At 47.4% G+C, this 14915-nt stretch overlaps 1 protein-coding gene across 9 annotated transcripts in view; it reads left to right on the forward strand.

Annotated features, from left to right (window-relative positions):
* ELP1 (elongator acetyltransferase complex subunit 1) overlaps nt 1-14915 on the forward strand; it is a 113605-nt gene that overhangs the window by 14341 nt on the left and 84349 nt on the right. For all 9 annotated transcript variants that reach the window (XR_012159185.1, XR_012159184.1, XM_073346016.2 and 6 more), the window contains exons 5-12: nt 3881-3961; nt 4340-4425; nt 7889-7988; nt 9370-9460; nt 9998-10121; nt 11231-11324; nt 12121-12351; nt 12729-12899. Coding sequence is in view for 7 of the 9 variants with exons in the window: in XM_073346016.2 (XP_073202117.1) it covers nt 3881-3961; nt 4340-4425; nt 7889-7988; nt 9370-9460; nt 9998-10121; nt 11231-11324; nt 12121-12351; nt 12729-12899 (978 nt within the window). In the remaining 2 variants the exon portion in view is untranslated. The remainder of the gene's footprint in view (nt 1-3880; nt 3962-4339; nt 4426-7888; nt 7989-9369; nt 9461-9997; nt 10122-11230; nt 11325-12120; nt 12352-12728; nt 12900-14915) is intronic.

Genomic DNA, 14915 nt, shown 5'->3' on the forward strand with positions numbered 1-14915 from the left:
CCAGCTTCTCCGAATGGGAGCTTTAAAAGGGCATTTCCTCATTCCTGCATCCGATTTCATGCAACAATGAGAAGAGTGGCTGCTTGACTTAAGGGGATTATGGGACATTTCCGGAGGCTGATCAGAGCGCAGTAAAGCAACACCTCGTTCACACTGGCGCTGCAGCGCTCCAGCGGGGGCGCAGGAAATGTTATTCCACTCGCCGAGGTAGAGTCCCAGCAGTGCTGTGGCTGCAGAGTCAGAGTGCTCTGCATACCTTGCCAGCGTGGACGGGTAGTGAGCTAGTGCGCCTGGGGCTCCTTTAATGCGCTGTAACTCGCAAGTGTAGCCAAGCCTTAACAAGAGGGCAGCATTATCTCCTGTAAATGTAAACAAACTTGTTTGTCTTAGCGATTGGCTGAACAAGAAGTAGGACTGAGTGGACTTGTAGGCACTGAAGTTTTACATTGTTTTGGTTTTGGGTGCAGTTATGTAACAAAAAATTCTACATTTGTAAGTTGCACTTTCACAATAAAGAGTTTGCACTACAGTACTTGTATGAGGTGAATTGAAAAATACTATTTGCTTATTTTTACAGTGCAAATATTTGTAATAAAAAATATACACTTTGATTTCAATTACAACACAGAATACAATATATATGAAAATGTAGAAAAACATCCAAAATATTTAAAAAATTTCAGTTGGTGTTCTATTGTTTAACAGTGCAATTAAAACTGTGATTAATTTTTTTTGAGTTAATTGCATGAGGTAACTGCGATTAATCAAAGCCCTAGTCTAAACTATTGTGTTCCAAAGACAGAACAGGAGGGCGTGAGGTGCCCAAGGTCCCTGGAATGGCAGGGAATTGATTAAGTGACATACACCAAGATAACCCTGGCAAGTGACCCGCATCCCAGGCTGCAGACGAAGGCAAAAAACCCCAAGGTTGCTGCCTATCTGACCTGGGGGGAAAATTTTTCTTGACCCCACATATGGCCTGTTAGACCCTGAGCATGTGAGCAAGAACCAGCGACCTGAGAAAGAGACTTAGTGGCACCTCAAAGCATCAGCCCGTACCAGCCAATGTCCTACCTCCAGCCGTGGCCATCCCTGGTGCTTCAGAGGAAGGAGATGAAAAACCCCAGAATACTTTGTGGGGGGGAGGGGGAGAGAGAATATCCTTTTCTGACCCTGTGGGTGACCAGCTGAAGACCTGAAGCATGAGATTTTTATGACTATCTGACATGGATCAGGAGGGACTCTAAGAGCTACCAGGCCCTGCTATGCAATTCCTCTTGTACATGTCCAGCTTTCTCTCAAAATTAAGTTGTTTGCCTGCACAGCTCCTACTGGGAGACTTCCAGAACCTCACCCCTCTAATGGGTAGAAACCTTCAAATTTCCAGTCTGAATTTGTTCATGGCCAGTTAATATCTTTTTGGTCTTATGCCAATATTGTCCTTTATCTTCGATAGCTCTTCTCCCTCCCTGTTGCCCCCCCCCGATGTATTTATAGAGAGCAGTCACATCCCCTCTCGACCTTTGTTTTGCTGGGCTTAGCAAGCCTAACTCTTCCAGTCTCCCCTCATATGATAGGCCCTCCATTCCCCCGATCACTTATCTGCACCAGTTCCGATTTGAATTCATCTCTCTTGAACGTGGGTGATCAGAATTGTACGGGCTCCAGATGAGGTCTTACCAGTGCCTTGTAAAATGGCATTACTACTTCCCTCTCTCTCTCTCGAATATGTCCTGCCTGATGCATCATAGCATCATATTTGCCTCTTTTGTAACTGCATTACATTGTCATCCTATTATCGACCAACACACCAAGGTCTCTTTCCTTTTCTGTCACTTAGAATCATAGAATATCAGTGTTAGAAGGGACCTCAGGAGGTCATTTAGTCCAACCCCCTGCTCAAAGCAGGACCGACCCCAACTAAATCATCCCAGCCAGGGCTTTGTCAAGCCTGACCTTAAAAACCTCGAAGGAAGGAGATTCCACCACCTCCGTAGGTAACGTATTCCAGTGCTTCACCACCCTCCTAGTGAAAAAGTTTTTCCTAATATCCAACGTAAACCTCCTTCACTGCAACTTGAGACCATTACTCCTTGTTCTGTCATCAGCTACCACTGAGAACAGTCTAGATCCATCCTCTTTGGAACCCCCTTTCAGGCAGCTGAAAGCAGCTATCAAAACCCCCCTCATTCTTCTCTTCTGCAGACTAAACAATCCCAGTTCCCTCAGCCTCTCCTCATAAGTTATGTGTTCCAGTCCCCTAATCATTTTTGTTGCCCTCCACTGTACGCTTTCCAATTTTTCCACATCCTTCTTGTAGTGTGGGGCCCAAAACTGGACACAGTACTCCAGATGAGGCCTCACCAATGTCAAATAGAGGGGAAAGATCACGTCCCTCGATCTGCTGGCAATGCCCCTACTTATACATCCCAAAGTGCCATTGGCCTTCTTGGCAAGAAGGGCACTCTGTTGACTCATATCCAGCTTCTCGTCCACTGTAACCCGTAGGTCCTTTTCCGCAGAACTGCTGCCTAGCCATTCGGTCCCTAGTCTGTAGCGGTGCATAGGATTCTTCCTTCCTAAGTGCAGGACCCTGCACTTGTCCTTGTTGAACCCCATCAGATTTCTTTTGGCCCAATCCTCTAATTTGTCTAGGGCCCTCTGTATCTTATCCCTACCCTCCAGCATATCTACCTCTCCTCCCAGTTTAGTGTCATCTGCAAACTTGCTGAGGGTGCAATCCACGCCATCCTCCAGATCATTTATGAAGATACTGAACAAAACCGGCCCCAGGACCGACCCTTGGGGCACTCCACTTGATACCGGCTGCCAACTAGAGGTGGAGCCATTGATCACTACCCGTTGAGCCTGACAATCTAGCCAACTTTCTATCCACCTTTATAGTCCATTCATCCAGCCCATACTTCTTTAACTTGCTGTAGGTGGAAGAGAGAGAGTCTCTCCCTTTTATCATGTCCTTTCTTTCCTCTTGGCTCTTCTCCCTCTCTTCTCCCCCACCCCCTGCCCTCCTCAGAGTCAGGTGGGCATTACCCCATCACAGTCCCAAACTGCCCAAAGGAAGGGGATGACTTTCTCTAGGGTTTAATAGATTGTTTTGTTGCTGCCTAAGCCAGTATCCATTGTTCCTGTGAGGCTGGGCTGGGTTTATCCCATCCATGCCCTGACGAGGTGTGAACTCCAAGAACAGAGAGGCAGAGTTTTTTCCTGGGCTTGCTTTAAGCCATGAGGATACATATTCAGCCTCGTAACTATATACATGAAATTATAACCTGTAACCTTATTATAACATTACTGTTACAACCATGCTCAGTGCATGATCAGCCTTCTGAAGAAACCCAACGTGACAAACTTTGCATTGGATACCACGCAATCATTTTACAAAGATGAACATGCGGGGGTGTATGGTGTTCCCCCAAGGTACAGAGCGTCACAATAGGACTCATTAAAAAGATAAACATGACTTCGTGCGGAGGTGAAATAACACTGAGATTTTACAATTGTAATTGTAGAGGTAAGAAATTCAATACATTTGCTGTGTTTTTCACTAGATTTTTGGATGTTACTGCATTGAATTTGTGGTTTTGCTTTAAGACCTTTTCTACTTATAGGAATCACTGTCAACTTAAAACCTACTCAGTTTCAAAGCTGAATTCAAGGTAGTGTTCAAGAACTGCTTGCCTCTGAGTCTCCCTGCCAATTTTTGTGGCTTTACAATCATATTTTCCTGTTGTTGGGAGTGATTTTTTTTCCTCTGCTTTTGCTATGTGACAAACAGGGAAACTGAATTCAACCTTCTCTCTTGCACTGGAGAATACCACACATGTAATTTTTAATCCTGGCTCGTCTGTTTACAATGCAGGTCAGCAAACTCTTATTATGATGACAAAGGACTTTGAACCAATTACTGAAAGGGAGATCCACCAGGATGACTTTGGGGAAGGTGAGTTGTTGCAGTGAATACAGACACTCAAAAGTATTTCATTGTTCTCTCATAATAATGAATGAAATGAACGAACAGCATGAACTCTGCCCAGGAGGCAGCAGGATACTACTGTCAGGTTAGTAAATTGCAGCTGAGTGTCAATATTTTCTTGGCAGCAAAGGCGCTAAATGTGTCAAACCTGCTGGAAAGTTACCCAGCTGCTGCAGTGCTGTTAGCCACATGTATCTCTAGGAAATGCATCCCATAGAATAGCTCTAACAGCTTATCCTGCACAATAGGCTAGGAAGGTGATGCTGCCTTGAGGTTCTATTTGTCTGTCAAACTGCATGGTACCATTTTGTAAGTCTTCAGATATTGCAATTCTCTCTCCTGTAGGAAAGTTCATCACTGTTGGTTGGGGTAAAAAGGAGACACAGTTCCATGGATCAGAGGGCAAACAGGCAGCTCATCGCAAGCAAACGGTACTGCACTGACATATGAGGTCTCCATGTTGCCCAGAGGGACAGCTATACAGAGAGAGCTATTGTCTTTCCCTCCATGCTATGCAGAGAAATGATGCTCACACTCTCCTGCTTCTTCCCTGACATTATGTCCCTATTTATCACCTAATTTGTTCACTGTTCACTTGATTTAAGTCAAATACTTCCCCCCTCTCTACTTCAGTAATGCAGGGTTGAATGGCTGCTCACTCAGCACCTGACGGGTTCGGAGTGGTTTTCAAACACAACAGGCAACGCAGGTGGTGCTGCCTGGAGTGCAATTTGCCCAGTGCTTCCTGTTATAAGACCCTGTTTTCGGTTGCTTGCATCTTTGCCAAACTTTAACTGTTTGCATTGAAACTTTCACGCCAGATGTCTGTCACAGGATTTTTTTTTTTAAAGTTTCACCTAAAATGGTTCAACTGTTTTTCTGAGAATGAGATTGGAGAGGAATATTTTGTTTTACCCAAGTTTTTTAAAAGTACTTACTGCTGTTTCATTGGCAAACGATAGCATCCCCAAACTTTGGGGCATAGACTTTGAAAATATGGCAAGGCCTGTGCCTTTTGCTGTTTCCATAAAAATTCACCAAAATTGGTCAAGTTATAAGCCTTCAGGAAGTATTTCATACTTGTTAAAGTGCAGCAGCTAAATTCTCTGAAGATCCTGTCTGCACTGAGCATTCTCTGTCCCCTCATAGCTCCTACATGGCAACTGGACTGCACATACACCATCCCAGGCTTCAGGGGCTGAGCAGGACTTTCCCTACAATTGCTGTCCCTGGCTGCATGGGGCTTTTGTGGCACCGGGCACCAGAGCTGAGAGCAGGGATATTGTGTCCTGTGCACACAGTGACCCTTTGCTGGGGCCCAGGGCGTGTGGAGGAGGAAGCAACCTGACTTGAGCACAGAGGATCAAGAGCTGGGTCGGGAGGGAGTAGATTGGGACAAGAAGCCAATGCAAGGATGGGGAGGTGGGGAAGTCTGACATAGGACAAGGAGTTGGGAGTGCCTTAAACTGGTTGGGCAAGGAGACTGAGACAAGGTGCCAGGGGGAATAGACTGGAGCTAGCATGAAGGGAAGTCTGTGACTGGTTTGGGGTGCCCCCAGGGGGAAGTGAGGACTGGTTGGGCAAGGAGACTGGGCCTGGAATGTGGAACGTGGGGAGCAGTGGAGACTGGCATTGGGACTAGGAGACAGATTGGAGAGTACAGGGCAGGAAGGGGGTCAGGCTTTGGGGGAAATGGGCAGAAAGGTCTTTGCCCACTAGAGCATGCTCCCCTCCTGAGCCCGGAATGAAGCCCAGGGTCTCTGAGACTCATCATTCCTCAGCTGTCAGAAAATATCTGTGAAACCCATTGGCAAAGTGTCTCATCCCCCTCTAGTGGCTGGTCCCAGTGGCAGATGACAACCTACTACAGTAGAAGCTCAGAGTTACGAACACCTCAGGAATGGAGGTTGTTTGTAACTCTGAAATGTTCGTAACTCTGAACAGAAGGTTATGGTTGTTCTTTCAACAGTTTACCACTGAACATTAACTTAATACAGCTTTGAAAGTTTACTATGCAGAAGAAAAATGCTGCTTTCCCTTTATTTTTTTAATAGTTTATTTAACACGGTACTGTACTGTATTTGCTCTGTGTATGTGTGTCTCTGCTGCTGTCTGATTGCTTAATTCTGGTTCCAAATGAGGTGTGTGGTTGGCTGATCAGTTGGTAACTCTGGTGTTCATGACAGGTTTCAGAGGAACAGCCGTGTTAGTCTGTATTCGCAAAAAGAAAAGGAGGACTTGTGGCACCTTAGAGACTAACCAATTTATTTGAGCATGAGCTTTCACGAAAGCTCATGCTCAAATAAATTGGTTAGTCTCTAAGGTGCCACAAGTCCTCCTTTTCTTTCTGGTGTTCATAACTCTGAGATTCTACTCTACTGCTAACAGTTACTCAGCTTACGTGGCAGAGGTCTATGCCTTGGGTCTATGGTTCCAGCCCTGCTGATAGCCTGGATGGGTGTCAAATTCAGAGAGATGTCACATGGTGGAATCTTTTTTTGCCGTTTACTTTTTTAAATCCTAGGAAATAACACAAACAAAATTAAGTTAAAGAAACGCTACGATGGCAAAGTCAAGCACTCAATAGTTATGCAAAGCCAGAATGAAGGATACTTGTACAGCCTTAACTCTGTTCCCTTGTGTGTCTACATTATGATAGGTTTCAGAGTAGCAGCCGTGTTAGTCTGTATTCGCAAAAAGAAAAGGAGTACTTGTGGCACCTTAGAGACTAACCATAAGCTTTCGTGAGCATGCATCCGATGAAGTGAGCTGTAGCTCCTTTTCTTTTTACATTATGATCACGGACAGTTTTTTTCCATAGGACCCCTGCCTTGTTCAGCGTACAGGGTGGACACTGGTGACTTAATGAGAGTTAGTCAATATTTTATTTTAGCCACATAATTCAGTGTGTCCCCCATGCCTTATTATTTTTCACACTGTTTGAACTCTGCTATGAAGATAGAATTCTGAATTTCCTCATGGGCTCTTCTCTGGCACTTCATCAGCGAAGTGTGAGCGCTTCCCAAACATTAACAAATGTGTCTTCACAGCACCCCTGTGAGATGTGCAGTGTTATTGGAAATTGAGGCACAGATTAAAGCCAAAATTTTCAAAAGATTCCACTAATTTTGGATGCCCAAGTTGAGACACCTGGGGCATGATTTTTCAGCGTATGTGCTATTGTATAGTGCCTCATATGTTCACAGCACAGCTCCCGTTGACCTGAGTAGCAGCTGTGAGCGCTCAGCATTTCTGCAGATCAGACCCCAGGGTCTCAAGTTCAGGGTCCCAGGAAACAAGGAGCACACAGTTAGTGATCCATCACCTCTGAATGTGTTGCTGTTAGTGCCTTGCCCGGCATCGCACAAGAACCCCATGGCAGAGGGAGGGATAGAATCCTGTTCTCCAGTCTGGCATTCAGCTGTTCTAACCAGAAGACCAGCCTCTCTCTTTCTGCAGTTCCCTGTCTAATTCACCGCACACCTTCAAACTTCTGCAACCCATCAGACAGGGTCCCACAGACAACAGCCCCCTTTACTACACAGCCCTGGTTCATCCCTAGAGCAAAGTCTGTCCTGTGCACTGAAAAAGTGAGAAGACCTGTGACTAAAATGGATGTGATTGTCATTAAAGGCTGTATCATAATGCAGGCGCACAAGGGGGCCAAATTAAGGTTGCATGGGCAGTCTTATTACTGGCATTTCCTAACTGTTGAGTGTTTAACTTTGCCACCTTAACATTCTTTTAACACTGTTTTTGTTGTTGTAATAAACTACATAATGGACTCTTGCAAAGGGTAGGGGCAGCCAATAGCTTTCTGTAGTCAAAGGCCATTCCAGCAGCAGCCATTTCAGACTTACACCTGATCCTTTGGTTTTTCCTGTAAAACTTCAGGAAGTGCCACCTGCTTCATCCTCTGATGATGGCCGACCCCGAGTCACCTGGAGAGGAGATGGGCAGTTTGTAGCAGTGAGCGCTATTTGTCCACAGACAGGTATGGGATTAACTGATGTAGAAAATCTGCCCAGCCCCAAATTGAAGTATTTACCTATGCTGGTGTGGGAGGCTATCAGTTTATCAAGCTGGCAAAGCTGCCTTACTTTGTCATATTTAGTAATTGGCAATTAAAGAAAAAAGTGGAAGGTTTTTCCTTCCATTTTGGGCCTGGTTTTCAGTATAGATGGGTCTGAGTAAAACTCTGGACCTGAAATGCCCCTGTGCAGGGAAACGGGCCTAGATTCTAACTTCACAGCTCTGCTCTTTCTCACTTTCCATTGACCTAATTGTCTGTCTCTCAGGCCTGGATTCAGAGATTAGCCAAGGTAAGAATTGGTGTGATGGCTATTGCACAAGGAGGGTGGTAGTTTCTGCCGCATCCTGGAAAGCAAAGCAGTGGCTAGAATTGCTGGTGTGTTTTATTTCTCCCTCTCACTCCTCCCTGTCTCAGGCTAGGAGCAAACTTTTGAAACCATGCTCTTCTGAAAGCAAACCTTTCCAGACTGCTCCTCCTGCCCATTAGAAACACCCAGCTTATGTGGCTTTTGCCTTGGTTTCCAAACGTATTGGGGAGTAAGTAACTTGCTATCACTAACTGATACTTCACTTGTTCTGATCGAAACTTCGGGTGCTGGGTTCTGGCAGATAGCTGTGATTGTAACTCAGTGTTATGTCCCTACCCAGTTGGGGTGCCAACAGAACGTCCTAGCTTATAGAACCAAAGGGTGCAAGTTAGGCTGTCCTCTGCAGGGCCAGACCCGAGCCTTTCCCATTTGTTATCTGGGGCATTCTGTCAGAACATGAAACTGCTACCAGAGAAGCTGGTCTTCCAAACAGTTTGGATTTTGACCCTCATTTATTTCAAGTGTCAGCTGGGCCCCTGTTCTCATTCAGGACCATGCACGGAAGGAGTTAATGTCGCGCATCAAGCAGTCTTTTAATTGTGGCTGGGCCAAAACTGTTCAGCGCATCTCAGAATGCAAAAGAAGTTGTTTTTGGAATCTGAACTCTCAGAAATGGAAGGACATGTGAAACTCAGAGTTGATTGGGAAGTTTGAATATAGAATGCACATGAGAAACTCCAAGCAGAAAAGAGTTATTTTCTGACGCTTTAAGCAGGAGAATGGTCACAATCAAATTGTCCAACTTTGTGCAAAATCATGCACAGCTGTGTCATAATTGTGAGTTGCACAGCAATTCCAGTGAGCCTGTCCGCAGCTGCCATTATCTGTGAGGGGTGCCCATACTTTGCATTTGTGCTCTGGGTCTTCATGAAGAAGTTGTCCCTTTCCACCCGCACCTCACCCCACCAAAAGCAGAGTACGCTTCTCCTGAGTTTCCTGTCTCTCTCTCCCCACCCCACCCCTTGTCTCGTGTAGGAGCCCGGAAGGTCAGAGTGTGGAGCAGGGAGCTGGTCTTACAGTCGACAAGTGAGCCTATCCCAGGACTAGAACAAGCACTGGCGTGGAAGTGAGTAATGAGCAGCGTGTGTTCCTGGTGGATGGGGCTGGGTTTTGTTCACTGGCTGAGGTGTTTCCTCAACATCTGTCAGAGCCTGAAGGATCCTTTCCCTCCTTTGTTTTCGTGCTTTGAGCTTCCCTCCTTCTAGTCAAACATGTAAAGAGGAAGAGCCGTTTAGAGCCAATCATTCCTGTTTCCCAGGGCAGCTCCCCCTTCCACTCAGGAGGTGAGGCCAGAGCTGGTAGGAGAGGTTAGGCTCTATGTATGGTCTTATAGCAACACCTCACCAGGCTGGCTCAGCTTTGGGAGGGACAGCAGCACTTATCCTCTCCTGTATTAATATTATTTCTACAGGGGTGTTGTGAACCCGGAGTAAGGTCTGCATGGCGGTGCAAGAGCTTTGGCTGGAGGCCTGATAACAGCACATGCTCTGGTCCTCCTTTGGTTTGTGTGCTACTGGGCAAGGGCAAGCAGCTAGATGTGTTCTTTGCCTTAAATTTGCAATCAGTTGTGGTCACTCATGCTTACCCTTGCATTTGTTTTAAGGCCCTCTGGAAGCCTGATAGCATCCACACAGGAGAAACCCAACAAACATGATGTTGTCTTCTTTGAGAAAAATGGTCTCCTTCATGGGGAATTCACCCTCCCATTTCAGAAAGGCCAAGCCAAGGTAGGTGAGGGGTCCAGGCTGTCGCCCTCCTGTGTATGCAGTGCTTGCTGCTACTTGGTGTGGAGACCTGTCTGCTGGGGTCTGCTGAACATGAAGGGTTGTGGTCAGTGGTCAGTAGTGACGGGCCCAGATCTGAGTAACCCCAAATCTAGAGTAACCTGGATCCAGACTTCAAATTAGTTGCTAGTTCTCATCTTGATAGTGATCTGAATCTAAACTGCAGATCCAGATTTGTGTCTAGGTCTGATCTCTGCAGACTGGGCCCATCGTTGCCTTTAGTCACTGACAGACTTTAGTCTCTACAGAAAGAGACAGGAGGTAGGAAGCACCAAATTGTGACTCTTTACAAGAGCGGTTGGGTGAAAGAGTCCCTTGTAGTATGCACGGGCCCAGCTCAGGAGTGCTGGGCTACAGGTGGCCCTGTTGACTCCAGCTGGGCACTCAGCACCCTGGGAAATTCAGATTTCTTTAAAATCAGGCTCTTATCTATCTCTTGGTCACAAAGTACCTAGGAGCAAGAGCAGAACCATTGGCTCAACCCATCTCCCACTGAAGACAGTGTATTTTTTTAAGTGCGTTCCCTACTGAGGAGACAGCAGCCCCTCAAGAGGCTCTAGCATTTGATCACCAGGATCTTCTGGAGACAACACTTCCAGCCTCTGGACGGTCTCGCCCCAGCTGGGGAGAAGGCTCTATTTCAGCCACACCACTGTGCCTTGTAGCTGGGGTGGGGTTGCAGGTGATGCATGGGAAAGAGCAGGATCTAAAATACGGCAGAGCACGACTGTTGTGTGAATGGAGAGTGTGTGACTCCTCAGTGGGCTTGTTTAAGCTGTTCCCTCCCGCAGGCACTGTGCAGAGTGTATAAGAGGTTCTACTTAATTCCCCCCTTAGTTTCCTAAGACAGGGCTGGGGTCTACCATCTTCACATCATGCCTGGGGGATTTCCTGGCATAAGCTTTGTAATATTTTACTGCTTTCTAGTCACTGCAATGGTGTGCTCACTTGTGTGCTGTCTGGGCAAGGGGGGAGCCAACTAACATTTTTAACCTTGAGTGGTCTGCCTCGTATAGGGGCAGAAACACCAATGAGAGACTCTGTCCCATCAGGTTAACGAGCTGCTTTGGAACTTAGACTCTACCATCCTGGCAGTTTGGCTGGAAGATCTTAAGAAAGAAAAGAACTCCGGGACAAACACCTATGGTAAGAATACTTGCAGTGCCCTGACTGCCCCGAAGTGCACGTTAATTAGGAGGTGTGGGGAGGCAATATGCCAGAAGACATGGGGAGATTCTGCTCAGTGTTTTGAGGTGCCTGTGCAAGGTCAGGAGAAACGGCCCTGGTTCACTAGATTTTGCTCACGGGCATTGTCTGGGCCAGCTGCTCTGGAAGCAATGCCAAACCTCACTGCCCATCAGTGGGCTTCTGAAACATCTACACCAGTGACTGAGGATCCCAGCCCTTAAAGCTGATGTCCCCTTTGGGGAAAGGTCTTTTGCAGGGAAGAGGAGGAGCACAGAATTTTTAGGTTCTTTTTAGCAAATTTTTGAGCTCAGGGTTGCTTTGTGCTGGGTGCTTCACAGACACAGTAGGAGACTGCCCCTGCCCCAAAGAGCTCACTATCTTAATAGGCAAGGTAGAGGATGGGAGACAGGAGGGGTGGTTATCCCCCTGTACTGAGAGCAAAGTGACTGGGCCCTAGTCACATAGGGAGTCTGGCAGGACAGGGATTGAACCGGGATCTTTTGTGTCCAGTGTAGTGTGTTAACCCCAAAGCTAGTCTTCCTCCCTGGAGCAGAGGGTGACTGAAGGTTAGACAGGCTGAAGGGCTGCTGAAATAATCTTTGGTGGCGGCCATGACAGAGATAGGGCCCGAACATTCAGCTAAAACCGCTGGATCCCCCCAAGCTGTGAGTGGGAAAGGTCCGGCAGGGTGCCAGCTGTGACCTTACTGCCCCAGCCCCCATGCAATGCGTAATGATGACATTTCTCTGTGTAGTTCAGCTCTGGACAGTGGGGAACTATCACTGGTACCTGAAGCAGAGCCTGCATTTTGGCAGCGCTGAGAAAAGCCAGCTCGTGTCACTGCGGTGGGACCCTGAGATCCCACGTCGACTGCACGCTCTCTGCAGGGGGTGGCACGCCCTCTGCTACGACTGGCACTGGAGCACCGACCGCAGCACTGGGGAGGAGAGCCGCCTTGTGGCCAGCGTGGCCGTTATTGATGGAGGTGACTGCTGGAGACCAAGTCAGTGACGGGGGGATGTGTTAAACATTGGTGTGTCCGCTGTTTAGCAGGTCTGTCTGTCTGGGGCATTGCAGTGCTGGAGTGCTGCTTCTCTCACTGAGGGACATGATAAAAGACCCTAGTGTGAGGGAGAGCTCCCTCCTTCAGGGCTAAATCCAAAGCCCCTCAGAGTCCATGGGAGTTGAATTAATGGGCTTTCAATCAGGGCCTCCGTGAGCAGAGCAGCCCTTCGTTGTACCCCTCCCCACGCTCCAAGCCGCCTCTTCCGCTGGCAGTATTGCTGTGCCTGTTGCAGTCCGGGTCAGAGCTGGAGCTGCAGTCGTGGGATGGTTCACAGCCTGAGCTTCCTGTTTTCTCAGATAAGGTGCTAGTAACGGCCTTCCAGCATTCTGTGCTGCCTCCGCCCATGTGCACATTCCAGCTCCAGCTCCAGCAGGCGGTGAACCAGGTCGCATTCCACCCAGACCCCGCAAAGAGCGCAGACCTTGCTGTCCTCGACGCCAGCAACAGGATCTCCATTTACAGAGTCGGTGTGTGGTTTCTCTTTCTCTCAGTTCCTGGGTTTGCTGCACCTCTGCTCTCTCCATGGTCTTCTCAAGCGTGCCCTTTCAGGTCTCAGACCTCCAAGTGTCATGTCTGTATGAGCAGGGACCCATGTCCCTCTTCCTCCAGATAAGGGATCTAGGCTTGCTGTCCCCCTGCAGTTAACTCTTACTATCCCAGCAAGTCTGCAGTGAGTGCAGCACCTGTGGTTCACTCTCTCTCGGCACAGTGAGCAGCCAGTTTTCACAGAGCATTTATTGTATTTAGAACAGAAGAATTACAGGAAAACAATCCTAAAGCAACAATCAGTCTTCCCGCATGCTGGGCTTACCAAGTGTCCCCTGTCTTCCCCCCCATCATGGAGACCCTGACAAGTTCCAGGGCTTCATGCCCTTCCAGCAGGGTTTGCCTGCTTGGTAACAGTCTCAGGTCAGCTCAAAGGTCAAATGAGGGACACTCAGTTAGTTAGTTCAGGCTGACCTTTTACACCACAAGCTCTTTCTTTGTCATCTGGGCTTCTTGATCCGGGTCTGATCCAGCCTATGCAGTTCCTCCCAGGGGATGGTACTACTCTGGAGTTGTTTGCTTGTCCCAAGGATTTTAGTCCTGGAATATTGTGTGGCAAAATCTCAGGCCATGGGTGAGTCAGTAACAGAAGGGTCAGGAAGGTGTCATTTGATTTGTAAAAACCTACAGAATCATCATTTCAGTGGTGTCCACCTCCGTGGTGTGGCAGAGGGGACTCGCTGACATCCCAGCCACCCCCACTCCCAGCTTCATGTCTTTCAGTTGGAAATTTTGATAATAGCATCATTGGATATGGGTCAAGTTGGGTATCTTTCGAAAGCTTTCTCCCACAGATGCAGTGATACCAAGCATGACAAACCTAGAACAATTATGTACATATATATATATATATATTTGAGAAAATGTTTACAAATACATTTATTTTAATTATACTTTAACACAAAGATGCATTGCTTATGTTTTAAAAAAAAAAAAAGCAACCCTTAACATCTTGGCAGGTGTTAAGTTTCTAGTTTGCGAGTTTTTACCTCAGCCACACTATCTATGTTTGCTATGTTGTAAGGTCTCTGTTGGTGTAAGGTTTCTGGTCCCCTTGTAAGTAGGTGCTGGATTAGGAAGACCATGCAAAATGACCATTAGTTTGCTTTTTGCCTGGCACATATGCATTGTTCCGTCGCATTCGAACATCGATAGTGCTACCACGGAGAACTCAGACTTTCCCAAAGTCTAACATAGATCAGCATCGTACTGAGATCTGGACACAACCAGGTGATGAACAAACAATGATCTGTCTACGATTAGCTCTGTACTGATCTCTGCCATCTTCATTCTGACTTTTTTTTGCATTAGAGCACAGCTTTCATCTGTTCTTCTTAATAGGAATCCATAGATTTGGTGGAGCCTGGGATAATTCTTTGGGTTTTGAGGGCTTCCTACAAGTCATGGCTAAGGCTAAGATTTTGTAACGGACTTTTTTTTTAGTAAAAGTCATGGACAAGTCACAGGCAATAAACAAAAATTTCACAGAAGCCCATAACCTATCTCTCTGACTTTCACTAAAAATAGCCCTGACAAAATGGGGAGGTGGGTTCAGCTCAGCAGCCACTGTTGTTGGGGCTCTGGTGTCTCCTGCTGCTGCAGTGGGAGCTCCAGGGTTCCTCCCAGGCATCAGCTGAGCAGCTCTTGGCGGGACGCCCACCACTCGTGGCAGTAGGAAGCTCTGGGGGTCCCCTGCCACCTGCAGCAACTGGGAGCTCCAGGGTCCCCTGCCGCCTGCGGAAGCTGGGCTACTGCAGGGTCTCCTCACCCCCCCATAGCGTCTGGGAGCTCCAGGAGTCCCCCCGCCATTGCTGGAAAGCTGTGGGGTCCCCGCACCAGGGTGGAGGTGAGGGGCCGGCTTGGAGCTCTAGCTCCGGGGCAGAAAATGTCACTGAGGTCAATGGAAGTCACGGATTCTGTGACCTCTGTGATGTAAT

This window comes from Lepidochelys kempii, chromosome 5 (genome assembly GCF_965140285.1).
Source record: "Lepidochelys kempii isolate rLepKem1 chromosome 5, rLepKem1.hap1, whole genome shotgun sequence".
NCBI lineage: Eukaryota > Metazoa > Chordata > Testudines > Cheloniidae > Lepidochelys > Lepidochelys kempii.